This window comes from Triturus cristatus, chromosome 12 (genome assembly GCF_964204655.1).
Source record: "Triturus cristatus chromosome 12, aTriCri1.1, whole genome shotgun sequence".
NCBI lineage: Eukaryota > Metazoa > Chordata > Amphibia > Caudata > Salamandridae > Triturus > Triturus cristatus.
Genome location: NC_140595.1, coordinates 18,202,456 through 18,216,375, shown reverse-complemented (window position 1 = coordinate 18,216,375; position 13,920 = coordinate 18,202,456). Strand labels below are relative to the sequence as shown.

General features: G+C 49.5%; 1 protein-coding gene across 1 annotated transcript in view; it reads right to left on the bottom strand.

Moving 5' to 3' along the window:
* The window catches only part of MAP1S (microtubule associated protein 1S), a 65,155-nt gene extending 51,620 nt beyond the window's left edge, over positions 1 to 13,535 (bottom strand). Inside the window, exon 1 of the mRNA XM_085639002.1 lies at positions 13,347 to 13,535. Coding sequence (XP_085495128.1) covers positions 13,347 to 13,497 — 151 coding nt within the window. The 5' untranslated portion in view covers positions 13,498 to 13,535. The remainder of the gene's footprint in view (positions 1 to 13,346) is intronic.
* Between the last annotated feature and the right edge of the window lie 385 nt (positions 13,536 to 13,920).

Below are 13,920 nucleotides of genomic sequence, written 5' to 3'. Positions count from 1 at the left end.
TTTAAATCTTGTTAACTTGTCACATTTGCTCGCTTTCAGAGACGGAGGTCAAGTAGGTTGCAGTTAGGTCAAGGATATTTTTCAAGGTACTAGACCTGCAGGACTAGGACCATTTCGAGCCCTGACCCATTTAAAAAAAAAAATACTATGGCAGACTGCCCTGATCCCAACAACTAGCAACCCATCTCCAACATCTCTACCCTGGCAAAGCTCTTAACAAAATGCGTTCAGAGTCAACTCTGCAACCACATAGACAACTATCAACTCCTCGACCAACCCCAATCAGGCTTCCGTCAAAATCACAACACTGCATCTGCACTTGCTCATATGGTAGATGACTAAAAATGCTGGATCAAAATTAATCATGCCTACTAATATTGCTTGATTTAACATCTGCCTTTGACACTGTCAAACCTGATAATCTATTGAACTTACTGGAACAAAGGATGGGTTTTATCAGGGGTCGTATTACAATGGTTCTCCTCATTCCTCCAAAACAGATCCCTAAGAGTCAAAATGAATCAATCTCTAAGTCCCATGCGATCACTCTTGGCGTTACACTTTCTTTAACATATTCCTGGAACCACCGGCTTACCTCCTAAAATGTTCTAACATCCAATACCATAAGTACGCTGATGACACTCAGCTGTAGCTCAAAATAGTGCCCCCAAGAAGGCATTATGTCTCAATTGCATCTTACAAAATACACATCTCTGGATCTCAAACTCAACGCTGCCAAAACAGAATTTCTTCTCATCCCTCCACCGAATCACAGCCCCAAGATTGATCTTTGGTTGAAACATCTTACAGCCCTCAAAATGCACGCCCCACGTCATAGACTCTGCAAGATCCTTAGGTATTACATTAGGCAAACATCACATTAATGCAGCCACCAAAGGAGCAAACTATCAACTGAGCATTCTGCGGAAACTTAAACCCCCATTCACCACATGACGACCTAAAACAAGCAGTCACAGGCCTAGTATTACCCAGACTGGATTATGGTAGTGCCACACTATGCGGCTTACCTCGATACAAATTGGCCCCCCTAAGAGCATCACTCAGTGCTGCAGCCAGACTGGTCCTCGGAACAAAAAGAAACCCACACATCTCACCGGCTCTAAAATCATTACACTGGCTACCGTACGAAGCAAGAATCCAGCTGAAAATTGCCAGCAGGACGCATAAAGCGTTACAGCTTAATACCACCATTTACCTGGCTCAAAAGCAGATGGCAACAGATCCTCATAAAGTGCGCTCACCTTGCTTCTGAAACCCCAAGGAACTCACAGAAAGAAAAACAGGTGCCAGAGCATTCTCGGTTATTGCACCCAAGATATGGAACTCTCTACCACTGGATGTTTGCCTAATCTCCTCTACCTCCTCCTTCAAAAAAGTCTGACAAAGTTTTTACCTTAAGACAATATATCGGCCACATTGAAAATGTATAGCCAGCAAACTCTTATGGGGATTGACCTTCCTATTTCTGTCTTTATTCAAGACCAATCTTTTATGATTTGTTTGGTTCTCACACGTTTCCAGTTATCCAGACCAACTGTTACACTACTTCTCGTCATGTAAAGCGTTCCGATACCCACTAGGGTCATGTTCGCGCTATACACAACGTTATATATAAAATACATAAATAAATGACAGGTATATTTATTTATCGCCTGTTGGGATGTCCTCAGGGGAGGGGGTGATCAAACACTGGTGCGGCTTCAGGATATCTATGACAATCGGAGGTGAGCACATGAAGCCCGGTGTGTGAATATCAGATTTTGTGCAGATAGAGAGGTAATAAATATGAAGGCGAAGAGTCCCAAAGACAGAGCAGGGCCTGCAGCCATCGCATGCTGAAAATGGCCGACCGTGTGCATATCATTAGACAGAGCAAGTACAAGGAGTAGGACAGAGCGCTGAAACTTTTCAGACACTCATCCCCAGTCACAGATCTGGGTTGAATCCATCATTGTTCTGTAGCTCACTTCGCCACCCCAGTTGAGATACAGCTATTTGCAAATCAGTCTTGACGCTGTGCCTCTTGGGAACAGTCGGGCCCGAACTGCCAAGGCATGTCTTCCCTGGACCAGAAACAAGCTACCTGGGACCGGTTTCGTGCTAACAGCCCTCATCAGCCAGGCTACCTTAAATCCAGTGGCAAAGTGAGCAAGGGACCCACGCCTGGACATACCCTGCAGTGTCCGAGAAGTTTCAGCGCTCCGCCCATCATCTCCTTGTGTTTGCATAGCGGCAGACAGGCCTGCAGGTAGGTTCAAGTGCTGCAGCTACCACCTGCTACACAGCCCAAAGTCATACATGACCAGTCAAAGCAAAACAATAAAAATTGCCCTCACTGAAACATAACAGCTAATGGCTGGCACAGTTCACAAAAACCATGCCTAAAGGCTCCAAGGTTGAGCTATTTTGGTATGTGGTACACAAGGCTCGGCATAAACCACACCACTCCCGGCCAGGTCTATGACCTATGTTTATTTAAATAAAAAAAGGAAAACATGGCAACTTGTTTTCTGGTGTGCATTGTACATCATAGCTTCGAATTTCAGGGCTTTTTGGTTTGGTGGACCCATAACTACCTTTGAGTTTTTGCAGCGAACTGTAGATAATGGGAGTATAAACAAAGGATTTGTACTTCAAAATATAACATGTTTGACTGGGATTGTCGAAAAACAAACGTTTCAAACCCCATGTTTCAAGAGACTGAGGGCATGTTAAATTTGTTGTACTCTTTCTGGAACTTACATCAAACCCTCTACATGCCACGCTGCCTTTGACACCAGGCCCCCACAACAATAAGGGATTGCTATAGAGACACACACTTGCGTCTGCAGAAAGACAGGTTAATGAGATTTTTGACCAAACAGTGCAGTGCACACACACCTTACAAAACAACCAAAGAGAACCTCAACCGTTAGGTCGGGTCTCCTGCAAAACGTCAGCCCCACTGGAGTCCAGAATTAAATGAGGTTAAAAAAAAAACGATGGCAGAGCAGTTTTCCAACTTAGCCTTCAACTCTTATCCACTTCTGAGACACTCGGGGAGTTAAAGCGGTGATGACCCTCAGGCGTGATAAAACCCTCTTCCCAGAGACGGTGGGTGGAGTGCAGACTTTACTCACAGGTTCCACACAGGGTGGGTGGTGGGGTTTGCCGGTAAAAGATTTGATTTAAGCGAAAATTAGCATCAGTTAGCCATTCTGTCATTTATATCCTGACTGGGAATCGATGTCAAATGGGAAGAGGCTCCAAATATTCCTCAAACCCCTCCCCCCCCCCTTCTGATTATCACACAGTAGAAACATTTATACTTTAGTACGGACTGGCTGACCTGAATAGTAGGTCTGGCAATCATGTGTTCGATTCCATTTTTAAAAGGGGCCTCAAATAGGATTACACATTGAAAACGACTTGTGGAAAATTCTGGAAGAGGAAGTTTTTTTTTCTCCTTATTTAAACGGTAGGGCAGGGCTTTAAAAACGTTGACTCCCACCGTTGTGAGGTGCACACTTGCTTCTAGCACCGGTTCTGTCGCTATCTAGCAATGGTGCGTGTGGCTGCTGTTCGCACACTTGCTTCTAGCACCGATTCTGTCGCTATCTAGCAATGGTGCGCGTGGCTGCTGTTCGTACACTTGCTTCTAGCACCAGTTCTGTCGCTATCTAGCAATGGTGCGTGTGGCTGCTGTTCGTACACTTGCTTCTAGCACCGGTTCTGTCGCTATCTAGCAATGGTGCGTGTGGCTGCTGTTCGCACACTTGCTTCTAGCACCGATTCTGTCGCCATCTAGCAATGGTGCGCGTGGCTGCTGTTCGTACACTTGCTTCTAGCACCAGTTCTGTCGCTATCTAGCAATGGTGCGTGTGGCTGCTGTTCGCACACTTGCTTCTAGCACCGGTTCTGTCGCTATCTAGCAATGGTGCGTGTGGCTGCTGTTCGCACACTTGCTTCTAGCACCGATTCTGTCGCCATCTAGCAATGGTGCGCGTGGCTGCTGTTCGTACACTTGCTTCTAGCACCAGTTCTGTCGCTATCTAGCAATGGTGCGTGTGGCTGCTGTTCGTACACTTGCTTCTAGCACCGGTTCTGTCGCTATCTAGCAATGGTGCGTGTGGCTGCTGTTCGTACACTTGCTTCTAGCACCGGTTCTGTCGCTATCTAGCAATGGTGCGTGTGGCTGCTGTTCGCACACTTGCTTCTAGCAACGATTCTGTCGCTATCTAGCAATGGTGCGAGTGGCTGCTGTTCGTACACTTGCTTCTAGCACCGGTTCTGTCGCTATCTAGCAATGGTGCGCGTGGCTGCTGTTCGTACACTTGCTTCTAGCACCAGTTCTGTCGCTATCTAGCAATGGTGCGTGTGGCTGCTGTTCGTACACTTGCTTCTAGCACCAGTTCTGTCGCTATCTAGCAATGGTGCGTGTGGCTGCTGTTCGTACACTTGCTTCTAGCACCGGTTCTGTCGCTATCTAGCAATGGTGCGTGTGGCTGCTGTTCGCACACTTGCTTCTAGCAACGATTCTGTCGCTATCTAGCAATGGTGCGAGTGGCTGCTGTTCGTACACTTGCTTCTAGCACCGGTTCTGTCGCTATCTAGCAATGGTGCGTGTGGCTGCTGTTCGCACACTTGCTTCTAGCACCGATTCTGTCGCTATCTAGCAGTGGCGCACATGGCTGCTGTTTGTACACTTGCTTCTAGCACCGGTTCTGTCGCTATCTAGCAATGGTGCGCGTGGCTGCTGTTCGCACACTTGCTTCTAGCACCGGTTCTGTCGCTATCTAGCAGTGACCTGCGTGGCTGCTGTTCGCACACTTGCTTCTAGCACCGGTTCTGTCGCTATCTAGCAGTGGCGCACGTGGCTGCCGTTCGTACACTTGCTTCTAGCACCGGTTCTGTCGCTACCTAGCAATAGTGCGCGTGGCTGCTGTTTGCACACTTGCTTCTAGCACCAGTTCTATCTCTATCTCGCAGTGGACCGCGTGGCTGCTGTTTGCACACTTGGTTCCTATAAATACACCGATACTCTGCGAAGTGAAATCTGAATCATGTTCTGCTGAGCTGGGTTACTTTCTAAAATCAGGCTGTGTGTAGGGGCTTTCTAGGGGGACTAAACCCTGGAAAGTATCCGTAATGAGTCTAGCCTGGACATTTGCAGACAATTAATGGTAAGTTTTAACTAACTCCAGTAATGTTGGAAATGTACATAACAAGTCCGATCAGTGACACAGGGAGAGGCTAGCCCAAAAACCTTAAGGCAAGGGCCGTCAAAGGCAGGCAGTTTTCAAGATGCACATGCCAAATATCTGCAGAGGCCACCATCCATTGTCTTACGTCTAGATGTGCTCTCTCTCACCTTCTTGGACATCAGCATCCCTGGGGTACTCTTTCAATAGTGGTTGATTGGGGGGGGTGGGGGGGGACCCCTTGTGGTACTTAAACTTATTATACACTGCCTAGCACTCACCTACCCAAAAGTCGGATTCAGATGTAGATACATGGCATATACATCTCACATACCTAGTGAAAAGTGCCTTACCTTGTGGGGTCCCTCAAGGATCTTCTTTGAGTCTGACCCTTTTTAGGTCTCGCCTGACCCAGCGCATGAGCTGGTCTGGCGAGACTTATTGAGAGGGCTCCAAAAAGTGCTACCAGGCCAGCCTAGAGCTACAGTGCATGTGCGCGGGCTTTACCGCGAATACTTTCACTTTCGCGGCCGCTTTGATGTTTTATCGTGATCACTTTCACTTTCGGGGTCGCAGGGCCGCTTTGCATAGCCAATAGGTCTCGCTTTTGGGACCTTATAAGTATTTAGTTTATGCAACTATTGCATGGCTAAACACTTATAAGGTCCCAAAGGCGAGACCTATTGGCTATGCCAATGCTTGTTTAACTTGTATGTGACTACCATGGCCAACCTTCTAAGAGCTCACAGTTTAAGTGGTGTCCTACGCTGATACCCAAATCGTGGTGTCAGTAGCTAGCAATTCTAACGATACAGCCCTAACTTTAAACTGCATGCTCCAAATAGGGAATTGGATTTCTGGCATCTGCCTCAAATTGACCTCTGCTGAAACCAAGGTTCGGCTTTTCGGGTCCAACACATCATTCTGGCATTCTATGTGGTAGCGACAGGAACTGGGAGATGCTCACACCAAGTCCTAAAGTTAAGAATCTTGGGTTCTACTTCGAAAATCAACTCTTGAAGGTTTTGTGAATTCCATCACCTCATCAGGCTTTCACATGCTTTACACCTTTAGGAAAATCCTTTCCTACATTCCCCCAGATCTGAAGGAGGCGGTGATCTCCGCTCTCATTCTGTCGAAAATCAAATATTGTAGAGCTCTTTGTACCAATATTCTGAAACAGTTTTTCAACACACTGCAGATTTTACAAAATGCGACTGCCCTGCTACTTTTGGCTATTCCTAAACACGAATCTGTATCATGGGCACTTCCACGCTTCCGGTTAGGAGAAGGATTGAATTTAGAGCCCTTTGTATTTCTTTTAAAGCCCTCCATGACTCGGGACCGCAGAACTTGAAACAAAGATAAGTTCCTGGCAGATCTTTGTGCTTTTCCACAGCTTATTCTTTTGTTATCCTCAAGGTCAGGAAAGCAAACTGGGGTGGAATACGTTTCGTCACCTACACGTCCAGATTATGGAATCCCCTGCCTATTGACCTTAAAATGAAGTCAGACTTGCTCTCCTTCAGCACAGCTCTTGAAACTCTGCCTATTAATGTATGAGCTATTGTGTTGATGGGCTGCTTGTTCTACTTGTGTCACTCTTTCCTCCAAGCCTCAGCGCCTAGACACCCTTGGGTATTAGTACGCTCTATAAATATATATTTTTCATCGCATTTAAAAAGTAGTGCAGGATCTAAAACACGGTTGAGGTGGGATTTTACGAGTAGTTTGTCTTCAAGCTTGAAAGTGGACTGTTCTACTGTACCATTACGTTGGTCTTCTGTCCTTTCCTAAACTGGTGCAGTCCTAATTAACACAGGGAAGTCGTTCCAGAGGCCAGGTCCATGGACAGAGGAGGCTTTTTGGCTTATTTTTAAAAACTTTTTTGTACTTCATCATCCCCAGTCTGCTAGTCCTCCGTCAGTGGGTGTGCAGAGAGCACCCGATAGGGTGAGCTCAGACAGGTGAGTACAGGTGCCAGGAATGGTTCCTAAACACAACTAATGCACCCTGCACTCACTGGCACACGTAATTATGGACCAATTAAGCACTAGGACTGACTTAAAGCATATTTTAAGATGCAAAAACAGGTCAGATCATTCAATGAGTTTAAGTCCACTCCCAACATCTTCACCGATCCGAAACTCACTACGTTAGACCCCCAGAAGGGTGCCCCCATCCTTCAGAAGACAGTTAATGAGGTGCTATTAAACTAGGTAACACTTGATTATTAATAGTTCTCTAACTGCATGAGCTTGGTACAAAGGGTTACACACAAAACCAATGAATACAACAACATTGTGTGGTGCCAACGCCTTCCATTCACATACACTTCGTAGGACAGGTACCAGCCACTACCTAAGAGATCTCACGGCTTAAAAACGCAATCTCACAACAGACTAGAACTAGCAAACTCTCCCACCAACCCATCAACTGCCTGCTGGAGACAGATGCTGCACAGGGCAAGCGCGCCCTGCAGGATTATCAAGCCTCTCTCTCTGACCACCAAAGGCATTTTACACAAGAACACCTCGCTACACTGACTGTGCTGTGGCCTCGTCAGAGCTTTCTCTTCCCGACAGCTCTTCCCCACTACCTCTGAGACAAGCAGGGATGTTGCCGATGATCACCTACATAAACTCATCTGAGCTCAATCATTACTTGTGCAATTTGAAAAGCAAGCCAGTGGCGGTGGGGTGCCAGAGACAGACAGGCCAGGGGGACAGGCCGTGCAGGACAAGAAGCCCTTTCATGCCAGAGGGTGGCAGCTTGAAACACCACAGCTCGTAGTGCTTCGAATGACACTGAAGAGGCGATGACAGTGACTGGGGTCACGTGCACGACTGATAATGGAAATTGTACACAAATAAGCAGACAAGGACGGAGAACCTGAAGTGGAGATGGTTTTTAGCACGCAAGCAGCCCACCACCAGAGCCATTTGGGTACTGTAGTGGGAAACTGGCAGCTAACAACCTACCCTCAACTAGTATGCTATCTACGGGGAACATTCCCTGCAGGGTGATTGGCACTCAGGACTATAACGGCATCTTCAGATGTCGTACTCTCATCTAGTGATGCTAACAATTAGGGGATGAGAGAAAAAGGCCAGCGGCACCACCCAAGAGACGAGCATGGTGTAACTAGGCCAGCGGCACCACCCAAGAGACGCGCAAGGTGTAACATGGCCACCACAGAGATGTGTGTATAGAGTGCACATGAAGCCTGAGATCGCTGAGGATATGCAGACAGGTAACAGAGGGATAGCACATGGACCAGTAAAAAAATTTTAAAAAAATAAAGACAATGTTGAGGCAGACATGCCTTAAAAGAAAAGCAGTAAAATCTAAACCTGCAGAGATGTACAGATCTGAGGCGATGTACATGCTGATGAATGCTAAGGCTGCACAGGTTGGAAACCTTACTGGCATTACAGGGTGTAAGCAAGCTGAAGACCGTAGTGAAGGAGGACGATGGCAGTTTCTTGGGAAAGGAACCAAAACCCCTCCATTTCAGGTTTATTACAGCATCCACAATTGTGTAGCGCCAAGCAGCACTGTTCTAGCATCGTGGGGCATGCTCTACCATGGCATCTGTTAGACACGTCCACATTTCTTGTAGCAGAAGAGTCATAAGCGATTTAGTAAAACTGAAGCACCAACTTGTCAGAGCGCGCTTTGGAAACGCACAGTGTTTAACCTTACTTAAAACGGGCTGAAAGGAGTGACGAGTTTTACAAAAAGCCCCTACAGCTGCCGGAGCCGAGGGAACACTCATTGTATTTCCTATTAAGGTAAGATACATGGGTGCCAATAACGACTTCATAAAAACAGAGCACGAGCCGGTGCCAAAGGCAGCATTAAAAGTGCATCGCAGCAGGCCAGTATCTGCCCTCGGCATCTGCCCTCAGCAGCTGAGCCAACCCTTGGCACAGGCGCCCGGGTCCCCTTGCCCCTCAAGCAGGGCACAGCATACCAAGAACATACTCGCAGCACCTGGGTGGGAAACTCATTCGGACACAGTGCACCTTCTGGAGTCTGTCTGGAAAAGAACAGAGGCAGGTTGTGGTGCAGCTACAGGATGGGCGAAATGTTCTGACCCTTCATTACAAACGCATGAGAAGAAAAAAAAAAAGCAAGACAAAAAATAAAAAAAATGTTTTTAAAAAGGAGTGTGTCCGAAGGTAAACTTAGAAAAACAGTAAAAAGGACTGGCGTGAAAAGAGCCAGTGTATGCTAAAAACAGACACGTCATATGACTTCTGGAGAAATTCTAATAAATAAAGACATTCAGCCATAACAGACCTGGTGGGCAGATGGAGGGTTATTCAACACTAAGTGCCGCATACTGTGTGGACTACAGGTTGGAGCGCGCTCGTAATGCGAGGAGCACAGTCTCACCGCAGGACCTTCTAGGGGCCCAGAGGTTTCCAACCCTCACCCCTTGCAGCCCCTGGCCTGGAGAGCTCTGCTGGGGCAGTTAAGGGCCCAGAGCCCTCAACACTCACCCCTTGGCATGCCGAGCTCTGCTGAGGCGTTGTCAAGGGTCCAGAGCCCTTGGACCTCACCTCTTGCTGCCCCTGGCATGGAGAGCTCTGCTGAGGCATTGTCAAGGGCTCAGAGCCTCAAACCTCACTCCTGGCAGCCCCTGGCCTGGAGAGGTCTGCAGAGGCAGTCAAGGGCCCAGAATCTCACACCTCACTCCTGGCATGGAGAGCTCTGCTGAGGTATTGTCTAGGGCCCAGAGCCTCAAACCTCATTCCTGGCAGCCCCTGGCCTGGAGAGCTCTGCAGAGGCAGTCAAGGGCCCAGAATCTCACACCTCACTCCTGGCAGCCCTTGGCCTGGAGAGCTCTGCAGAGGCAGTCAAGGGCCCAGAATCTCACACCTCACTCCTGGCATGGAGAGCTCTGCTGAGGTATTGTCTAGGGCCCAGAGCCTCAAACCTCATTCCTGGCAGCCCCTGGCCTGGAGAGCTCTGCAGAGGCAGTCAAGGGCCCAGAATCTCACACCTCACTCCTGGCAGGGAGAGCTCTGCTGAGGTATTGTCTAGGGCCCAGAGCCTCAAACCTCATTCCTGGCAGCCCCTGGCCTGGAGAGCTCTGCAGAGGCAGTCAAGGGCCCAGAATATCACACCTCACTCCTGGCAGGGAGAGCTCTGCTGAGGTATTGTCCAGGGCCCAGAGCCTCAAACCTCATTCCTGGCAGCCCCTGGCCTGGAGAGCTCTGCAGAGGCAGTCAAGGGCCCAGAATCTCACACCTCACTCCTGGCATGGAGAGCTCTGCTGAGGTATTGTCTAGGGCCCAGAGCCTCAAACCTCACTCCTGGCAGCCCCTGGCCTGGAGAGCTCTGCAGCAGCATTCAAGGGCTCAGAGCCTCAAATCTCATTCCTGGCAGCCCATGGCCTGGAGAGCTCTCCAGAAGCATTCAAGGGCTCAGAGCCTCAAACCTCATTCCTGGCAGCTCCTTGCCTGGAGAGCTCTGCTGAGGCAGTCAAGTGCCCAGAATCTCACACCTGGCACGGAGAGCTCTGTTGAGGCATTGTCAATGGCCTAGAGCCTCAAACCTCATTCCTGGCAGCCCCAGGCCTGGAGCTCTGCTGAGTCCTCAGCGACCACGATGGCCTAAGGCGTCATGGCCCAGCAGCTGGAAAGCCAGGGAACGACTTCAAATGAAAATAAACATTAGCTAAAGGAAACATTATGACTGGGGTCAAAAGGCACAGATTGTCATAGTAGTTCCTGGCACTGATGGGAATGACCATGTCTGTGAGGATGTGATCCTTCTGACAGGGCAGAGCGGCAGCGAGTGATGTCAGCCATTGGCGGAAGTCGAAAGCTCCACGCAGTATGCTGCAGCGCACCGTGACATTACATGACGGACATAAAGACTGAACAATGTATACAGAGTTATTACATATGCACCCCTGGGAGCAGGGGGAATGGTGGGCACCGGGGAAACGCCACCCTGTGCTGTCCTAGCCAAGGAGCCCTGGGCTTCGAACAGCGACTCCACGAAGAAAATAGCAAAAAAAAACAAAAGCACGGCTGAGGCTGCTGCAGTGACCTTTAAACAAACTTGTTTTTACAAAGTATTAAACACACGTGGCCCATTACTCTCACTGCTTTCTATAGAGGATGAACAGAGGCGGAAGTTCAGACGTGTGTGCACCCAATTAGGCGTTCACTTGTGACAAGTGGTTTTAATAATTGCCGGCGCATGTGGTTTCTGGGACTGCTTTTAATGCCTCTCCAACAATAATACAGGAGCTAATTGGAAGAGAACGATGTGCCCCGAGGCGGCCCGGGCAGGGCGTCACTGCACCACGCGGCGGCTGAAAACGAAAGCAGACAGGGCGGGGAGGGATTCCAGAGGGCAGCCCCAGACACCCTGATCCTAGTAACAAGGCGGGGGAAAGACTTATCCCCCCCAGGGACACTCAAGAGCCGAGCATCACTGCTGCTCCACCCGTCAGCAGCTCCTCATTTATAGCCCCCACCCAATGGTTCACCCTGGTTAACAGGGTCTGGCAGGTCAGTGGACTCATGCACAGATTACGACTCAACCCATGGGTCCCCAGGTTCACATCCCCGCGGAGCCACCGAGCCTTGGATTCGTCTACGGTTCGCCGAGGTGGACAGCAGTAAACATGTCATTAGCCAACAGATCACCCCAAACTGAACCTGCAAATCGACAAATACACCAGGTATGTGTTTATCCCACCCATCCGCAAGTGCGAACCACCTTAAAATGCTCCAACGGGAGGCGGGGTCGAATACATTATGTCAGAACTCAACCATGGCCACTTATCTGTCCAAGCATCAACTAAATATAACTGGCACATAGTTGGAAGGTTGCCCTATTAACAAGGCGTGGATCCAGTCCTCCTGGGCCTACGCTGGACTCCCATACTCCATGTCCTCATATGCAAGGTCCCATGCCCACAACAGCATTCCTGCAAAACCTTTCCTACAAACATAGCTTCATTACATGACCCCAAATCGCTTGCAAATTATCTTTTCAAAAGCCCCTTGTCTTACAACCCCTTAACCCTTCAAACAGATTCAAAACTAATTTACCATGCCTCCCAACACATGCCTACTTGCCTTCTGCACATACCCTGCCCCTAACGTCACACCAGTCCTCAAATTTCCCCTAATCCTATGGCCACCACATCTCCACCACTGCAATATTCCACCCCCAGGCCCTCATAATCAATTCTCCTTACCACACTTGCTCTCTACCACTGTACTTTCAGAATACGACAGCTCCCAAATGCCTTCGTTCTTCTAAGCCCGGCCATCTCTTGCCATATATTACTAACTCTAACCCACTCTTACCCCGAGGGTCTTTGCCATTCTGTGCCAGACTTCTGCCCCAGGGCTCTTCATGTAGCCCTTAATGAGTGTACCTCCTTCACACTCCCAACCCAGGGCACTACTTCCTGTCCTATAACCACTCTACCTCCAGACCACTCCTGCACTGTAACCGAGGCACCCCCAGCACAATCAAGCCCCTAAGAAGCTCCTGTCCTGTATCACTGCACCTCCAGCACACTCCTGCCCCAGAGCTCCAGCCCTGTATCATTGCACCTCCAGCACTCTCCTGCCCTGCATTACTGCACCTCCAGCACGTTCCTCCCCCAGAGCTGCTCCTCTTACCCATGATCACTGCACCTCCAGTACACTCCAGCCCCAGACTCCTCCTCCTGCCCGGTATCACTGCACCTCCTGCCCCAGAGCTCCTTCTCTGCATCACTGCACCTCCAGCACTCTACTGCCCCAGATTCCCCCTCCTGCCCTGTATCACTGTACCCCCTGCTCTGTAACAGTGCACCTCCATCACGATCCTGCCCCAAACTCAACCTCCTGCCCTGTATCACTACATCTCCATCACTCTCCTGCCCCAGATTCTTCCTCCTGCCCTGCATCACTGCACCTTCTGCCCTGTATCACTGCACCTCCTGCCCCTAAGCTCCTGCCCTGTATCACTGCACCTCCTGCCCCATAGCTCCTGCTCTGTATCAGTGCACGTCCAACATGATCCTGTCCCTGAGGCGCTCTTGCCCAGCACACTCCTGCCCCTTGAGTTGCTCTTTCGCTTGGTGCCTAGCCACGCCCCTCCGGCACGGCCCCGCCCCCTCACCTCTCCTCAGCTTCTGCACGGTCGCGTCCTTCAGCCGGTCAGCCCCGTTCAGCTCCCCGAAGACGGCGAGCAGGGAGAGGCTGGTGCTGCCGGGCCCTGCCGCGGCTCCCTGGTCCCCGTCGCCGCCTGCTCCCGCCTCTGCCACCGCCATCTTCCCGCCGCTAACCGAGGGACGTCACGCGCCCACCACGCCCACTCCTTTACCTCATCGCGGCCGAGCGCGATGACGTAAACACCAACCAATCAGAAGTGACCCGGAAGTCTCTCGGCTCCGCCCACTGCTAGAGATGATACTGTGAGGTCAAGTTTAAGCCTATGGTTGAGTACATCAGAGCGGGGCACTATTGAAGCACAATGCAAACATTAATAAAGGCAAATGAATAAACGCAGTAACGTGATAAAAAACCTGGGCCCCAGCCCACAAACATAGCCCAATGGAATGCAATAGGACCTGGACCTAGTGCCTAGAGGACCTCAATATACAACTAGCGCCTTATACACTCGACGCCTCGTTAGGTGTAGTAAGCGCTATATTAATTCAATTACAATACAATACACGTGTCAATGTTTGGAA